This window comes from Muntiacus reevesi, chromosome 13 (genome assembly GCF_963930625.1).
Source record: "Muntiacus reevesi chromosome 13, mMunRee1.1, whole genome shotgun sequence".
Taxonomy (NCBI): Eukaryota; Metazoa; Chordata; class Mammalia; order Artiodactyla; family Cervidae; genus Muntiacus; species Muntiacus reevesi.
The window spans coordinates 36,829,440-36,844,687 of NC_089261.1; the positions used below are offsets into that span (position 1 = coordinate 36,829,440).

General features: G+C 35.0%; 1 protein-coding gene across 4 annotated transcripts in view; it reads left to right on the forward strand.

Moving 5' to 3' along the window:
• Positions 1-15,248, forward strand: part of BLTP1 (bridge-like lipid transfer protein family member 1) — a 215,994-nt gene that overhangs the window by 86,222 nt on the left and 114,524 nt on the right. For all 4 annotated transcript variants that reach the window (XM_065903724.1, XM_065903726.1, XM_065903727.1 and 1 more), the window contains exons 23-26: positions 5,118-5,297; positions 8,067-8,195; positions 10,125-10,244; positions 10,935-11,215. In XM_065903724.1, coding sequence (XP_065759796.1) covers positions 5,118-5,297; positions 8,067-8,195; positions 10,125-10,244; positions 10,935-11,215 — 710 coding nt within the window. The remainder of the gene's footprint in view (positions 1-5,117; positions 5,298-8,066; positions 8,196-10,124; positions 10,245-10,934; positions 11,216-15,248) is intronic.

The window sequence follows — 15,248 nt, forward strand, 5'->3', positions numbered from 1 at the left end:
GTGATGGGCCAGTGACCGTGTCCGACTTATGAAGCCACATACTTTTTACTTGATCATCTTATGTCTATTAGTTTTATACTAGGGCTGCCAAAGCAAAGTATCCTACACTAGGTATCTTAAAACAACAGAAAATTACTCTTTCACAGTTCTGGAGCCTACAAGTCTGAAACTAGTGTGTTTGGCAGGGCCATGCCCTCTTTCAAGGCTCCCTTGTCTTTTCCTAGCTTTGGTGGTTGTTAACAGTCCTTGGCATTCCCTGTTTTGTAGCTGCAAACAGGGAATCTGTTTTGCATCACTCAAATCTCTGTCTCCATCTTCACTTGGCATTCTCTTCATGAGTCTCTGTGTCTTACCTTTTCCCCTTACAGGGACACTGTTAATTGGACAAAGGCCCATTGTAATACAGTGTAACTACATTTTGACTTGATTACATTTGCCAAGACATTGTATCCAAATAAGATCACACTCACAGGTACCTGAGCTTAGGAACTGAATGTCTTTGTGAAAGAAAGTGAAAGTGAAGTTGCTCAGTTGTGTCCGACTCTTTGCGACCCCATGGACTGTAGCCTACCAGTCTCCTTTGTCCATGGGATTTTCCAGGCAAGAATACTGGAGTGGGTTGCCATTTCCTTCTCCAAGAATGTCTTTATAGAGGACACAGTTCAACCCACAGAGTGATGTAAGCCATAGTACATTTCAGAATGTAGTCTTTACTGATGTACCGGGTAGTCTTTACCTTTAGGACAACCCAAGATCCACATGTTTGTTTATGTTTTTGGTTTTTTGACAGTGAGTGTTGAGAGAAAGTATAGAACCCTGGATGATGTTTGGTTTTTGGCTTGGGCAGTTAACCAAGCTAGTGCACGATAAAGAATATGGGAGGAGGAACAGGGGAAGAGTATGAGTTTCTGATCATGATGGGTTTGAAGTACCAAGAAATCAACCTTTATTTTCTAGCATTTTCCAAAGAATGAGCTGCATTATCTTTGTGAAGTAACTCAGATAAACTCACCTAAGTGTCTGTGTAGGTAGAATGTCTTTCAGAAGTCATAAATAGTTGACTTTCAGATGGTATTCTAATACACTAGCAACAGATACATATGCAGGCATCCAGCATTCTTGGAAAATACATTTGGATGGTCCCTGTGATAAATACATCTGGATAGATGATCCCATCCAACCATCTCATCCTTTGTCATCCCCTTCTCCTCTTGCCCTCAATCTTTCCCAGCATCAGGGTCTTTTCCAATGAGTTGATTCTTTACATAAGGTGACCAGAGTACTGGAGCTTCAACTTCAGCATCAGTTCATCCAGTGACTATTCAGGATTGATTTCCTTTAGGATTGATACTTGTATATATATACTCACTATGATTTCTGTTTCCATTCATCCACTGACAGACACTTAGGTTGTCTCCATATCTTGGCTATTGTAAATAATACTGCAGTGAACATGGGGATGCATATATCTCTTTGAATTAGTTGTTTCATTTCCTTTGAATAACTACCCAGAAGTGGAATTGCTGAATCATATGGCAGTTCTGTTTTAATTTTTGAGGAATCACCGTTATCTTCCATAGTAGCTTTACCAACTTATATTCTCCTTAATAGTGCACAAGGATTTTTTTGTGTTTTTTTTTTTTCCACATCCACACCAACATTTGTTAATTGTTTTTGATGATAGCCATTCTAACAGGTGTGAGGTGGTAGGTCACTGTGATTTTGTTTTGCATTTCCCTGATGCTTAGTGACATTGAACGTCTTTTCATGTGTCAGTTGATCATCTGCATGCCTTCTTTGGGAAAATATTGATATTCTCTGACCATTTTTTATATTGGATTGTTTGCCTTTTGGTACAGAGTTGTAGGAATTCTTTATATATTTTAGATTTTAGCCCTGTATCAGATTAATGACTGGCAAATATTTTTTTCCTTCTGCTGGTTGCCTTTCCATTTGTTGATAGTTGCCTTTCCATTTGTTGATAATTTCCTTCCCTTTGAAGAAGCATTTTAGTTTGATTTAGTCCCATTTGTATATTTTACTATTGTTGCTTTGCCTTTGGTGTTAGATTCAAAAATAGTCACCAAGCTTATGTCAGAGATATACTGACATATATATGCTGCTGATATTTTCTTCTAGGAGTTTTATGGTTTTAGGTCTTACATTCAAGTCTGTAATTTATTTTTAGTTGATTTTTGTGTGTGATATAAAATAGTGATTGTGTTTCATTCTTTTAATATGTGGTACCCAGTTTTCCCAGCACTGTCTGTTGAAGAGGCTCCTCTTTCCTCATTATATATTTTTGGATCCTCTGTCATAAATTAACTGGCCATATATGTGTGTGTTTATTTCTGGGCTCTCTATTCTGTTCCATTGATTTATGTGTCTGTTTTTATGCTGATACCATACTGTTTTGATTATCACAGCTTTGTGATAGAGTTTGAGGTAAGAGAGTATGATGCCTCCAGTTTTATTCTTTTTCAGGGTTACTTTGGCTATTTGGGATTTTTGTGGTTCTATACAAATTTTAGGATTATTTGCTATTTCTTTGAAGGATGGCATTGGAATTTTGATAGGGATTGCATTGAGTCTATAGATTGCTTTGGGTGGTATGGACATTTGAGCAGTATTGATTCATCTAAGCCAAGATCCACATGTATCTTTGAACTCAAGAAAAGCTATCAAAAACTTTATATTGAGAATTATAGAATCTCAATGCCAGAAGTGAGCTTCATTGACCATCCTCTCCAGCTGCCTCACAGAAAATAGAAGGGAACTGATGCCTGGAGATAGGTGATTTTATATACTATCACACATCTTAGACAAAAAATGTATCAGAAGACTCTCTAGAGCTTTTATTATAGTCACAATTTGAAATGACCTTTTAAGAATACCATTTGAATTTGATTTAGCCCTGTCCTTAAAAGCACTTTTTAAAGAATGCAGTTTCCAAAATTTGCGCTGAAACAAGGAACATTAACCCTGTAAGATGGCCTGCACATACACACTAAAAATACTGTCATGGTAAAATTAAGATAAATAATTTCAAATGTAAAAAGTGCTGCAAGGAAATGAATGAAGTGCTTTGGTAGCATGTAATGGCTTTGAGATAACTGTTGTTTTTCAGTCACTAAGTCATGTCTGACTCCTTGAAACCCTATAGATTGCAGCATGCCAAACTCCTCTGTAATCCACTGTCTCCTGGAGTTTGTTCAGATTCAGGTCCATTGAGTTGGTGATGCTACCTAACCATCTTATCCTCTGCCGCCCTCTTCTCTTTTTGCCTTCATTCTTTCCTAGCATTAGGGTGTTTTCCAATGAGTTGGCTGTTTGCATCAGATGGCCAAACAAAGTATTGGAGCTTCAGCTTCAGAATCAGTGAATATTCAGGATTGATTTCCTTTAGGATTGACTGGTTTGATCTCCTTGCTGTCCAAAGAACTCTCAAGCATTTTCTCTAGCACCACAATTTGAAACTATCAGTTCTTCAGGGCTCAGCATTCTTTATGGTCCAGCTCTTAGATTCGTACATGACTACTGGAAAAGCTATAGCTTTGACTATATGGACCTTTGTCAGCAAAGGTCTCTGCTTTTTAATATGCTGTCTAGGTTTTTCATAGCTTTTTCCAGGGAGCCAGCATCTTTTAATTTTATGTCTGCAGTCACCACATGCTGTGATTTTGGAGCCTAAGGAAATCAAATCTGTCACTATTTCCACTTTTCCCCCATCTGTTTGCTATGAAGTGATGGGACTGGATGCCATGATCTTCATTTTTTGAATGTTGAGTTTAAAGCCAGCTTTTTCACTCTCCTCTTTCACCCTCATCAAGAGGCTCTTTAGTTCCCTATCACTTTCTCCCACTAGGGTGGTATCATCTGCATATCTGAAGTTTTTGGTAATTCTTCCAACAGTCTTCATTCCAGCTTGTGATTTATCCAGGCTGGCATTTCTCATGATGTACTCTGCATATAAATTAAATAAGTGAGGTGACAGTATACAGCTTTGTCATAGTCATTTTCCAATTTTGAACCAGTCAGTTGTTCCAAGTCTGGTTCTAACAGTTGCTTCTTGACCTGCATACAGGTTTCTCAGGAGGCAGGTAAGGTGATCTGCTATTCCCATCTCTTTAAATAAGAATTTTTGATAGTTTGTTGTGATCTACACAGTCAAGGGTTTTGGTATAGTCAGTGAAACAGATATAGTTGTTTTTCTGGAATTCTTTTGCTTTCTCCGTGGTCCAACAAATGTTGATAATTTGATCTCTGGTCTTTAGGTAAGAACATGGTAAAACTTGCCTTTTTAAAAGATCTCTGTGGTGTTCTTGTAGAGTATGGAGCAGAACAATGTAAAAATAAATGCTGGGAGATCCTGGCGAGAGGTTGTATTATTTGAACCAGGATGATAGCAGGAAGCTGAAAGAAACTCAATGCATTTGTGAGAGGCTGGAAGGTAGATTCTAGAAAAGTTGGTGACTGATGGCTAGGGCATTACCAAACTTACTTGATTCTTTTTTCCTAATAACAATCTGTGAACCTAGTGTTCCATGGAACGTCCTATTTTAGGACATACCCTTTAGCTTTCTGAATAAGTGTTAGAAATTTTCTCTTTGAAATGTTGATGCTTTTTAGTTATGAGTATATAATTATTCTCTGTAAGAGAAATCTCTCCTTTTAATATTTACATAATTCTCAAAATCTTTTTGGAAGATGGTTCTCTTTGCTAGTTCCTCATTATGGTCTTAATGGGTCTTTTTTCTTCCATGTTATTTTCTTTTTTTTGATACTTTAATCTCATGATTCCTGCCTTGTCACAAAAGATTGGTCTCTCACATTCCCTGTAAGTCAGAATATTTGTTTCTTTTTATTTATTGAGGTGCCTACCAAAGAGACATCTGCATTTTTTTAAGACTTTGCTGTCTTGCTTTGCAGTTGGGCTTTTACAGATAATGTCACTAAAGTAGCTGAACTCAGACTACTTTTATGGATACAAGGCTGTGTTAAGAGCTTTGGATCCTAAAGTCTTATTTTCCAGATAGTGTGTTTTTACCATTTGTCTCTGGGGGAAAAGGCAACTAACAATTATAAATGCTGATTTTTCTTGTGCTTATTGTTTTCAGCAGCGACCGCCTGTGGATGAAGTGCTCAGGGAAGGTCACATCAATTTGTCAGGTCTCCAACTGAGAGCACATGCTATGTTCTCAGCGGAAGGTCTTCCTTTGGGAAGTGATTCCTTAGAATACGCATGGCTAATTGATGTGCAGGCTGGAAGCCTTACAGCTAAGGTCACAGCACCACAGGTATGTTCTCAGGTCTCAGAATGCTATCTCCTGACTTACTTCCTTTTTCCTTTACTGACCCACCTCCCCAAGAAAAAGTTGTATGCCCATTTGAATGTTCATTTTACGTTTACTTGCCACTAAAATTTTCTCAGTCATGGATGAGTCAGAGACAAGTTTCAGTTTTCTGGGCCACATAAAATTGATGGGTATAATTTTTTATAGTCCTGTGTAATATTTTCAAGAATTCAAGACTTTTTTTGAGAAGTACTTAGGATGAGAAGTTTCTGGAAATCAAGTTATATATTATTAAAATTGACTCTCCACTGTTGGAACAATCTTGTTTTTCCAGTACATAGGATAATTTTCTGAGAACTTTACTTTTTTGTGTATTTCTTAGGTAGGATTTGAAGGAGGCATTTATAATATTAAGGTAGCATATTTCTTTTCTTGTCAGGTCCTAAAGCAAGGTAGCATCATTTGAATCTGCACTTAGTGATATGGATACTGATTTAGAAAAATAACCATGAATTTATTGGCAGAAAATCTCATGTAGAAGACTAGTTGTAATCCCTTTGGATAAATTCTCCTTCCCCTCACTGTCCCACCTAGTGTCTAGGATTCTCAGAGGGCTTAAGGGTTGCTGTCAGCCTCCCTGACAAAGGTTCTGCATCCACAGGTTCTGCATCCACAGGTTCAACCAGTCATGGGTTCAGCCCACTGCAGATGTGAAGCCTAAGGATACAGAGGGCTGACTGTAACCCTTAGTTATAGAAATGGGCCATTGAAATTTAGTGAAATGTCTGTACTACTATAAAATTTCACCTGTTGAGACAAATACAGTTAAACCTCATTTTTTTGTGTTTCACAGATTTTGCTTTCTGGTTGTGTGCGGTTTTTTGGGATTTTTTTTTTTTTTTTTTTTACAAATTGAAGATCTGTGGCAATACTGCAAGTCTGTTAGCACCATTTTGCTGACAGCATTTGTTCAGTTTATGTACCTGTGTCACATTTTGCTAATTCTTGCACTATTTCAGACTTTTTCATTATTATTGTATTTGTTATGGTGATCTATGATTAGTGATCTTTTATGTTAGTTACTATTTCAAAAGGATCATGACTCATCGAAGGCTCAGTTTAGCATTTTTTAACAGTAAAGTGCCTTTTAATTAAGATATATATGTTGTTTTTTTAAGATATATTGCTGTTGTACACAGGATAGACTACTAGTTACTTGTAAACATAACTTATGTGCACTGGGAAACCAAAAGAATTATGACTTACTTTATTGTGATATTCACAATGTTGCAAATTTACTGTGGTGGTCTGGAACCAAATCCACAGTATCTGTGAGGTATGCCTGTGTTTATAATATGCGTTTCATAATTAGTGTTTCAAAGGATTGAAATGTGGTAGACATGTACATACTCAGTTTTTAGTAGAATTACAAAATGAGTGTGAAACATGTAATTTAGAGGTAGATAGTGGCAACCTGCAGATAAGTAAAGACTTGTTTGTTGTTGTTGTTTAATTGCTAAGTAGTGTCTGACTCTTTGTGACCCCGTGGACTATAGTCCACCACGCTCCTCTGTCCATGGAATTTCCCAGGCAAGAATACTGGAGTGGGTTGCCATTCCCTTCTCCAGGGGATCTTCCCGACCCAGGGATCAAGCCCAGGTTTCTGCCATGGCAGGCAGTCTCTTTACCACTGAGCCACCAGACTAGATAACTTGTATTGATTATATCTGAAGGAGATAGTTGAAGGGAAGCAAAAATTAAGATTCTAGAAATAGTAGAAAAATAAGTAGAATTGAAAAAGGATATTTTATATAAAAATGATGGAAATAAACATATAGTAATGGGTGAAAATAAATATTTAGTTGTTACATACCTCATAACTATTCTATCTGCCATTTTCTGTCTCTAAATCTATAAGTAAAAACTGAAGCATATAATAAAAACAGCTTATTCCCTAACAAGCATGCAGTGAAGCCATGCTGACTCTTGAAGACTGGACACAGTTCTTTTAATCTAAAGATTGCTAGAATCTCAGCTTTTATTAGAAGTTGAAACATTTCTCTTTCTTCCACACTGAAATCCTGGCATCACTGTTTCTCTCAAGGTTCATGAATCCATTGGTGCTTTTAGTGTTTATTCTATTTTTTGTGTATTTTAAAGTAAACTCATATTTTCTGAGAGTTTAAATTATATACTTTTGGGGGGCAGGGATAATACAGTGTATACCCCTGGCTCAGTGTTTATTGTAAACTGATAAATTATGACCCTAAGATTTTTTAAAAACTCAAGATTTGATGAAAATTGATATATACTTAAACTTCTATTCATGAAAGTTCTTTTAATCTTCAAATACCTGATTTTATAAAATTTTAGCTTAGTAGATATAAATTTCACTTTGAACCTTGGCTTATGGTCAGATAGAGAATTCTAGGTGCTTTTCTGTGCACGGAATTCGGACTAGTCATATAAGAAGAAAGATAAAACCTTTAAGAAAAATAACTGGCTTTAGAGGTTGCTGAAGTTTCATTTTTCAGTTGAAATGATTTTTCATTTTGGCAATGCATTTTGTCATTTACAAATGAACAGTAACATAAGCTTATATATGATGTCAAGGTAGAAAAATGATATTGGCTAACAAGTAGATTATATAGCAGGTATAAAGCACTGTTTGGATTCTTTCAAGTTGTATTAATATCCTTGATAAACTTTTGAACCATGAACACTTGTTTAGGACGCTAACAGTGTTGTCCACCTGTCATGGCTTATTCGTAGCTGGCTTGTCTCTTGGAGTGGGGACAGACATTTATTTTTCATGTGGTATGTCGAGAGTATGAACTGGAAAGACCAAAATCAGTAGTAGTATGTCAGCATGGAATTGATCGACGCTTCTGTGAATCCAAGGTATGTTAAAAATATGTTAGCAGTGTTACAAACATTTATGGGTTTTTTCAAAATGAAAGTTCAGTTTTTTCAATTAATCAAATTATTTTGCTAATTTATAGTCATTTTTATTTAGTTGTAAATATCTAAAATGAGGTAATTCTTAAAACATACATTCACAAGTAAATGGAGATATTATAAAATTGTATCTCTTAAATTTTTATTGTTAACATTAACATCTTACTGCATTATTACACTAACTCTTCGGGATATAGCTGTGCACTTATGTAGAAGATTTAGAAGGTGGAGGAGGAAGGTTGAATTCCTTGCATGACGTTGTTGGCAGACCCTTCTGGAACATACACGTTCTCCTATAATGTAATTAATGATGTTGGGAATTTGCCTAGTTTCCTGACCCTAAATCTTATGCTCTTTCTACAACATTGCACTACTGTGGCTAAGGGTCATTACACTACTTTGAAGAGGGTTATAGGAAGTTTATAATAATTCCTGAAATCATGTATAGTGAGATGCAGGGTGTTATTTTGTAGTAAAGAATGTTCCTTATGAATTTGGGGTGTGGAACATTTTTTAAAGTATGTTCATTTGAGAAATGAGCAACTCAGAAAAGAAAAATAGCTGACCCCAATTCTGCATCATAGAGATAACCATTTCTAACAATTTGGCTTTTCTTTCCAGTTTCTTTTCTCGGTGTCTTTCCTTTCTTTTTTCTTTTGTATACAAACCATATGTTTGCTATTGTATTACTGTGAATTGGAAATAAATCATTCAGCTTTTATTTTATATCCAAAAAAATCAGTAACCTGTGCTTATTTATCATCAATAAAACAGCTATAATTGGTGATAAAAATTACTTTTTTCTTGTTATAAACACACCACCAGGCTCTGGGAAATTGGTTCCTTAGTCATTAGTTTCTTATGGGTGATTTGTTTATGCTGTAGGCATCTCCCCCCTTTATTATTTTTTTAATACTGAAAGCTTTTAAGTTGTATTGTAATTTAAAAAAAAATTAGCTTCGTTGAGCCATAAATTCCATACAGTTTCACCGGTTTTAAGTTGGAGTTTTGAGAAATGTTACATGTACTGATGTAACCATTACCGCCAATAAAGATCTAGAATATTTCTGTCACCTTAGCAGATTCCTTAGTAACCCTTTGCAGTCAGCCACTATTCCTTGCAGCCCCTGATATTCTTTCTGTCATTTTAGATCAGAGTTTTTTAAAGGCTTATTTTGTGTGGAGGAAATACATTAGTATAGAACACTGACTGTCATATGAGACGCCTTCCTTGTAGTCCTGGCTCTGCTGCTGCTGAGCAGAGTACATGCTGTTGGGTTGGCACTTTACTCAGAGCTGCTGTTTCACAAAGTTCATTGAAGTTGGTGATGTGTATGTTATCTTCCAACCTAATCATGACTAAATCTATGTTTTAGGAATAAATAATAAAATAACAAAAATAAGTGTGTGTGGACTTTTCAAGATATCAACATAACATTTACAGTTCATATATTTGTGGATGTGTAAAAATGTGCATGTGTATGGAGTATGAAATACTCTTAAAATCTTAAAACTTTGAATTCTTATACAGTTCATATAAACCTGTGATACTGTTTATCAGTTTACGTTGCTATTCTTTTTGAGTTTTAATAACAAATTAGGTTTCTATTCTGTCAATTTAATGTTGTCACTTTTGAATGAAAGTGACACATGGTTATTTATGAGTTTTCTTAATTGGCAAGAATTTAATTGTTCATTGTTTCATTTCTCATTATAAATATATCTATATATAATTTATCATTATTAAAAGGTGAAATTGATAATTTAAAATACACATGTAACCATAATTTTGTTTTGTTAAATAAGCACACTTACATATCAAAATAATTAATTGATGGTGAAGAATTAAGAGTTGAATTCATTTCATTTTAGTTGAGTTGTATTCCGGGGCCTTGTCCAACCTCAGATGACTTGAAGTATACCATGACTCGTTTGGCAGTAGATGGAGCCGATATTTATATTGTGGAGCATGGCTGTGCTACAAATATAAAGGTACACATTTTTCTGTTTCTTGGTCAGTGTAATCCTTTTTCCTCTTAGCCAAACCAAACCTCTATTTCTTGAAGTAAATCACATATTCTTAGCTTGCTATCACAGAATACTACAACATTCTAGGAGGGAGCTTTCTATTTTTTAATTCACTTGTGTTCTTTTCCAGTCTTATTTTTTTTTTAAACATACTTTCACTACTTTTTTCTTTTACTGAATTTTTATAACCTTGCTTTATGGCTGGAATATAAACTAGTAGGTTGCTTTTATGACAGGAACATAAACTCATAATGTTTTTAGACGATTTAATTTTGAATGCCTTTAGGCTTTATTTGTTTAACATCTTGCCTGGCTCCTGGAAACATTTGTTTGCCACCTCTGCTTTAAGGGTTACTGTTGAAAATCAGGCATTGAGAGTCTGTGATTCATCTGTTGCTGCCCTTCTTATTTTTCTTTTCTCCTTCTCTCATTTCATTTGGAATTATAGTCTTCTCCTTTCACCTTCTTTTTAAATTTGAATGTTTATTTTTATTCTGTTGCTTTATCTTTTTTGTTTCCACTTTCTCACTTTTCCTTTCTTTCTCCCATTTGTCAGACTATTTGAAATAATTACTTATTCTATAGTTTACTGTAATAAGTTGCTTAAAAATACAGAAACTACAGTTTTGTTTCTTTTTCTTCATTCAACTTTAGATGGGTGCAATTCGGGTTGCAAACTGTAATCTCCACAATCAGTCAGTTGGGGAAGGAATAAGTGCTGCAATTCAGGATTTTCAAGTGAGACAATACATTGAACAGTTAAATAATTCCAGAGTTGGACTTCAGCCTGCAGTACTTCGGAGGGCCTATTGGCTTGAAGCTGGGTCAGCCAACTTAGGACTTATCACTGTTGATATTGCATTAGCTGCTGATCATCATTCTAAACATGAGGCCCAAAGACATTTCTTAGAAACTCATGATACCAGAACTAAGAGGTAAGTCAAATTTAGGAATGGTAATAAAGTTCAATGAAATGTACTAGATAATTATAGAGGAAATCCTACTGTTAGGAATAAAATCAGAACATCTTAAAGACTGAATGTGATTATGCTGGGTACACTTCCGTGAGTAAATACGAATTTGATATTTAAATAATCACATAGTATATATCATCTCTGACGGTGTGGTTGCTGGGAAAAAAGTACTTTCTGATATGTTTCTAAGCCCATGCTATGTGTGTCAACAGTGAAACAAATATAAATTACTGCCCCTATAACATTTTGTAATGCATTTACACCCCTTCTTTCTCACCAAAGCCCTCCACTTCTAATTTGTCATTCCTAGAAAACACCATTACTAATCACCATTTATTCTACAAAACTTCTGTTGAAGGTCTTCACAGTTGCAGGGAAGACAAAAAGTACCTAAACCTTAAGAAATAATTTTTAAATAGTTTCCAAAGCTTCTTACTGAATTACATCTGTCAAAATGATAGTATGACTTTTTCCATCCTCATCTCTTCCCTTCTAAAGTTTATAAAGTTTACAAAGCTTGTTTTAAAAATAGAGAAAACTATTAAGAAATAAAGGAAAATAATTATCATAATCCTACCACATTGAATTTGTTAACATTTCTTCCCAGTATTTTTAATGTATTTCTGTTAAGCTTGAAATCATCCTGTATTTGCACTTTAAAATTCTGCATTTCTGTAATTGTTACCTTTTTTTAAAAAAAAAGCAAAACTCTTTTTTTTTTGTTTATTGTTTTTACCAGCAGCAAAGTAAGATTTTGGGGGAATAACAAAGAATTGCGATTCAAGACAAGCAGACTTTGGCGAAACATAGGCAGGTTTGGAGGCTAGAGGAGAGGGTCTTGCGTCTGTAGAGGAAAGGAGACTGGGGAGGCTGTCTGGTTCTTCACTGGCTGCAGCCCTTTGGCAGCTTGTTTTTCCTGAGTCAGAAGGCTGGGGTCTGTGAGCTGTGCTTAGCCATTTCCCATATATTAAATAAATAGATTGTTTCTAAATTTTTCATTGTAAATGGCTTTTCCCACAATTTCTGGGTATATCTTTTAAATAGTTTCCTCAGAAGGGGGTGTGACTGTTAAAGACTGAGCTTTTGATAGGCTTTCCCAAGTTACTGCCTGGGCGCTTTTCAGTTTATATTCCCAGTGGCTGTTTACGAGAGTCTCTGTCTTACTGCACCTTGGCCACCCCCTGAGTGTTTTATAGTAGCTGAAAGGTGGTATCTCTGTCTTATTTTGCATTTCTTTATTTTGGGATTATTTAATAGTTTTTTTTCAGATATTTATTGGATATTTTCCCTCATTTGTGAATTGCCTGCTAGTATCCTATATACATTTATTTATTGGGATCTTGGTGTATTTCTTACCAATTTTTAAGAACTCTATAAAGATTATTGCCCTTTTTGGATCCCTGTTACTGATATTTTGCAGTTTCATTTATTTTTTCTTATGTTAAATAGATTTTAAGTTTATGTATTCAAATGTATTCACCTTTCTGTTTTATAATTTTTTTGTACTAATTTGAGAGCACTTCTTTGCTAGTAGTCACATGGCCCTTGTATTTTATTTTTTACTATTCTTTTTTTGTTACTAACATAAAACTAAACCATCTGGATTTTTTTTTTTATGATGTGTGCATTAATACAGCCAAGGATGTAAATAGTTTTTTTTGCAAATATCTGTTCAAATATAGAAGAAAAAAAACACTAATACTTAACACCTAAAATGTTTAGATATTTTCACCTATTAATCTTCCCCAAAGAACTGTTTTTCTAGTAAAAGAAATCCTATTGAGGTTTTTATTGAGATTACATTAATCTTTTAGGTTTATTTAAGATACTGGTATATTATAAATCTTAGTAAGAAAACTCATGTGTGGAGAATATTGTTTAAAAAACATTTTGGTTTCTTTGTGCCCTGTTGCCCTGGAAGCCAGTTGGTATGAAGACAGTGCCTGTTTTGATAGGTCAGATGGTAGAGGAGGGTGATAGTGAAGCTGAAGAGGTGGCTCCATGTGACTTAGGGTGCCTCACTGAGGTTAGTTTCAGTGCTGTGATTTGTTAAAAATTGTGAAGTTTGAGATTTTATCCTACTCATTAGCTAAGAAGTTATCCTGCCACAGTATACTGATTGCTGGCAGAAGACGTGCGAAACCTGGTGAGACACAGGACTTTATTACAGCAAAAGTACTAGCCAGAGTCAAATGTGTTTGCACTGGTTACCCTTGTCCCACAAATAGGACTGCCAGAGAAAATACAGGATGTGCAGTTAGAATTGTTTCAGATAAACAACAGATTACTTTTTAGTATAAGTATACACCACCTGTTACATGGGCACAAACATTTTTATTTGCTAAACCTGACCCCCCTATCCCTGAGTCCCATGGGGATGTCAGAAAAGACCCATGATGGATGTCTGCACATAGTAGGGTGCATTACAGAAGAGGAACACTGAGCTTAGGTAACTTTTACCACTTTTATAGTAAGTGGAGTGAGCCTGCTCTTTTCCAGAACCCTGAGATATAGCCTGGTCAGAGCCTTGCATTCTTGGCATATCCAGCAAGAACAGGTAAGGCTTTTACCTGCCCACAGTAAATTGCTTCTCCCTACATGGTAGCTCTAATGATACCACGCTAATGGCAGAAAGTGAAAAGGAACTAAAGAACCTCTTGATGAGGGTGAAAGAGGAGAGTGAAAATGCTGGCTTAAAATTCAACATTCAAAAAAACTAAGATCATAGCATCCAGTCCCATCACTTCGTGGAAAATAGATGGGGAAAAAGCAGAAAGAGGAAACGGTGACAGATTTTATTTTCTTGGACTCCCAAATTACTACAGATGGTGACTGCAGCCAGAAAATTAATTTAATAAGCCTTCCCAGTGATTGTTTTTTTATTTAAACTTTTTGTGTTGGGATATAGCCGACTAACAAACAGTATTGTGATTGAGGTGAACAGTGAAGGACTCAGCCATACATATACACCTCCCAGCGATTCTAATGTGAGCTGAAGTTTGAGAACTGGTACACTGGTTTATATAAAGATAGGGATGGGTAGGTTACATTTGTTGCACAACTTCTGTATTCCAGATTTTGCATAAGGGGTTTTACATACCTTATACATATTTTTCCTTTTGTCTTGCCCAGACTGATGTTCCTCTTCTAACTTGATATATTTATTTCTTCACTTCTAACTTGATATATTTATTCCATCTCATCTTTCACATCTCAATTATTATTTTTTGTAACAATGTTTCATTATGTTCTTTGTCACAACACCCTCTTTTTTATCTCAGAGCACTTACTATAATTTATAATTAGATACTATTTGTGTGACCTGTCTTTGCCTCTGTACTATAAACTTCATATGGATAAGGTTATGCCTAGCACCATACAAGGTGCATAGTAGATACTTTTAAGAAATATAAATGAATGAATATAAAAAGGAAATGAAATACTTATTCTGTCTTCCTGTGAGAGCCCTAAGGATCTAGTGAGATAATGCATGTGGAAATGCTTAGAAAAATGGACTGTTAATATGAGGTTTTATTACTTAAAGTTGAAAAAGGAATAAAGATATATTTCTCAGATTTCTATAATAATAATATTTTTAAGGAAGGAGGGTAGTTAATAATGGCTGATAATTTTGTGTGGGAGTCACTCACAGAGCCTAAAGAATTTTACAGACATTTACTCTTACTGTCTTAATTCTTAATACTTCATTCAGAGTCCTTATTACAAAATCACAACAATTTTTTTTTCTAAAATATAGAGTGGTGTATTATTTTGATTTTATTGAGAATTTCTTACTTGCCACATATTTATAACATTTTGGTGTACTATGACTAACTCTTTGCCATGCTAAATATTATAATCTTTTAAGCATAATCTATACTAATAGTTATGTTTTTTAAATTAGTGTTTAAATTTTTTGTTCTTTTGAGAATGTTTACTGCTGTCTTTAAAGTGAATTTAAATGTTTAATTTATATATACATATATTTTTATCT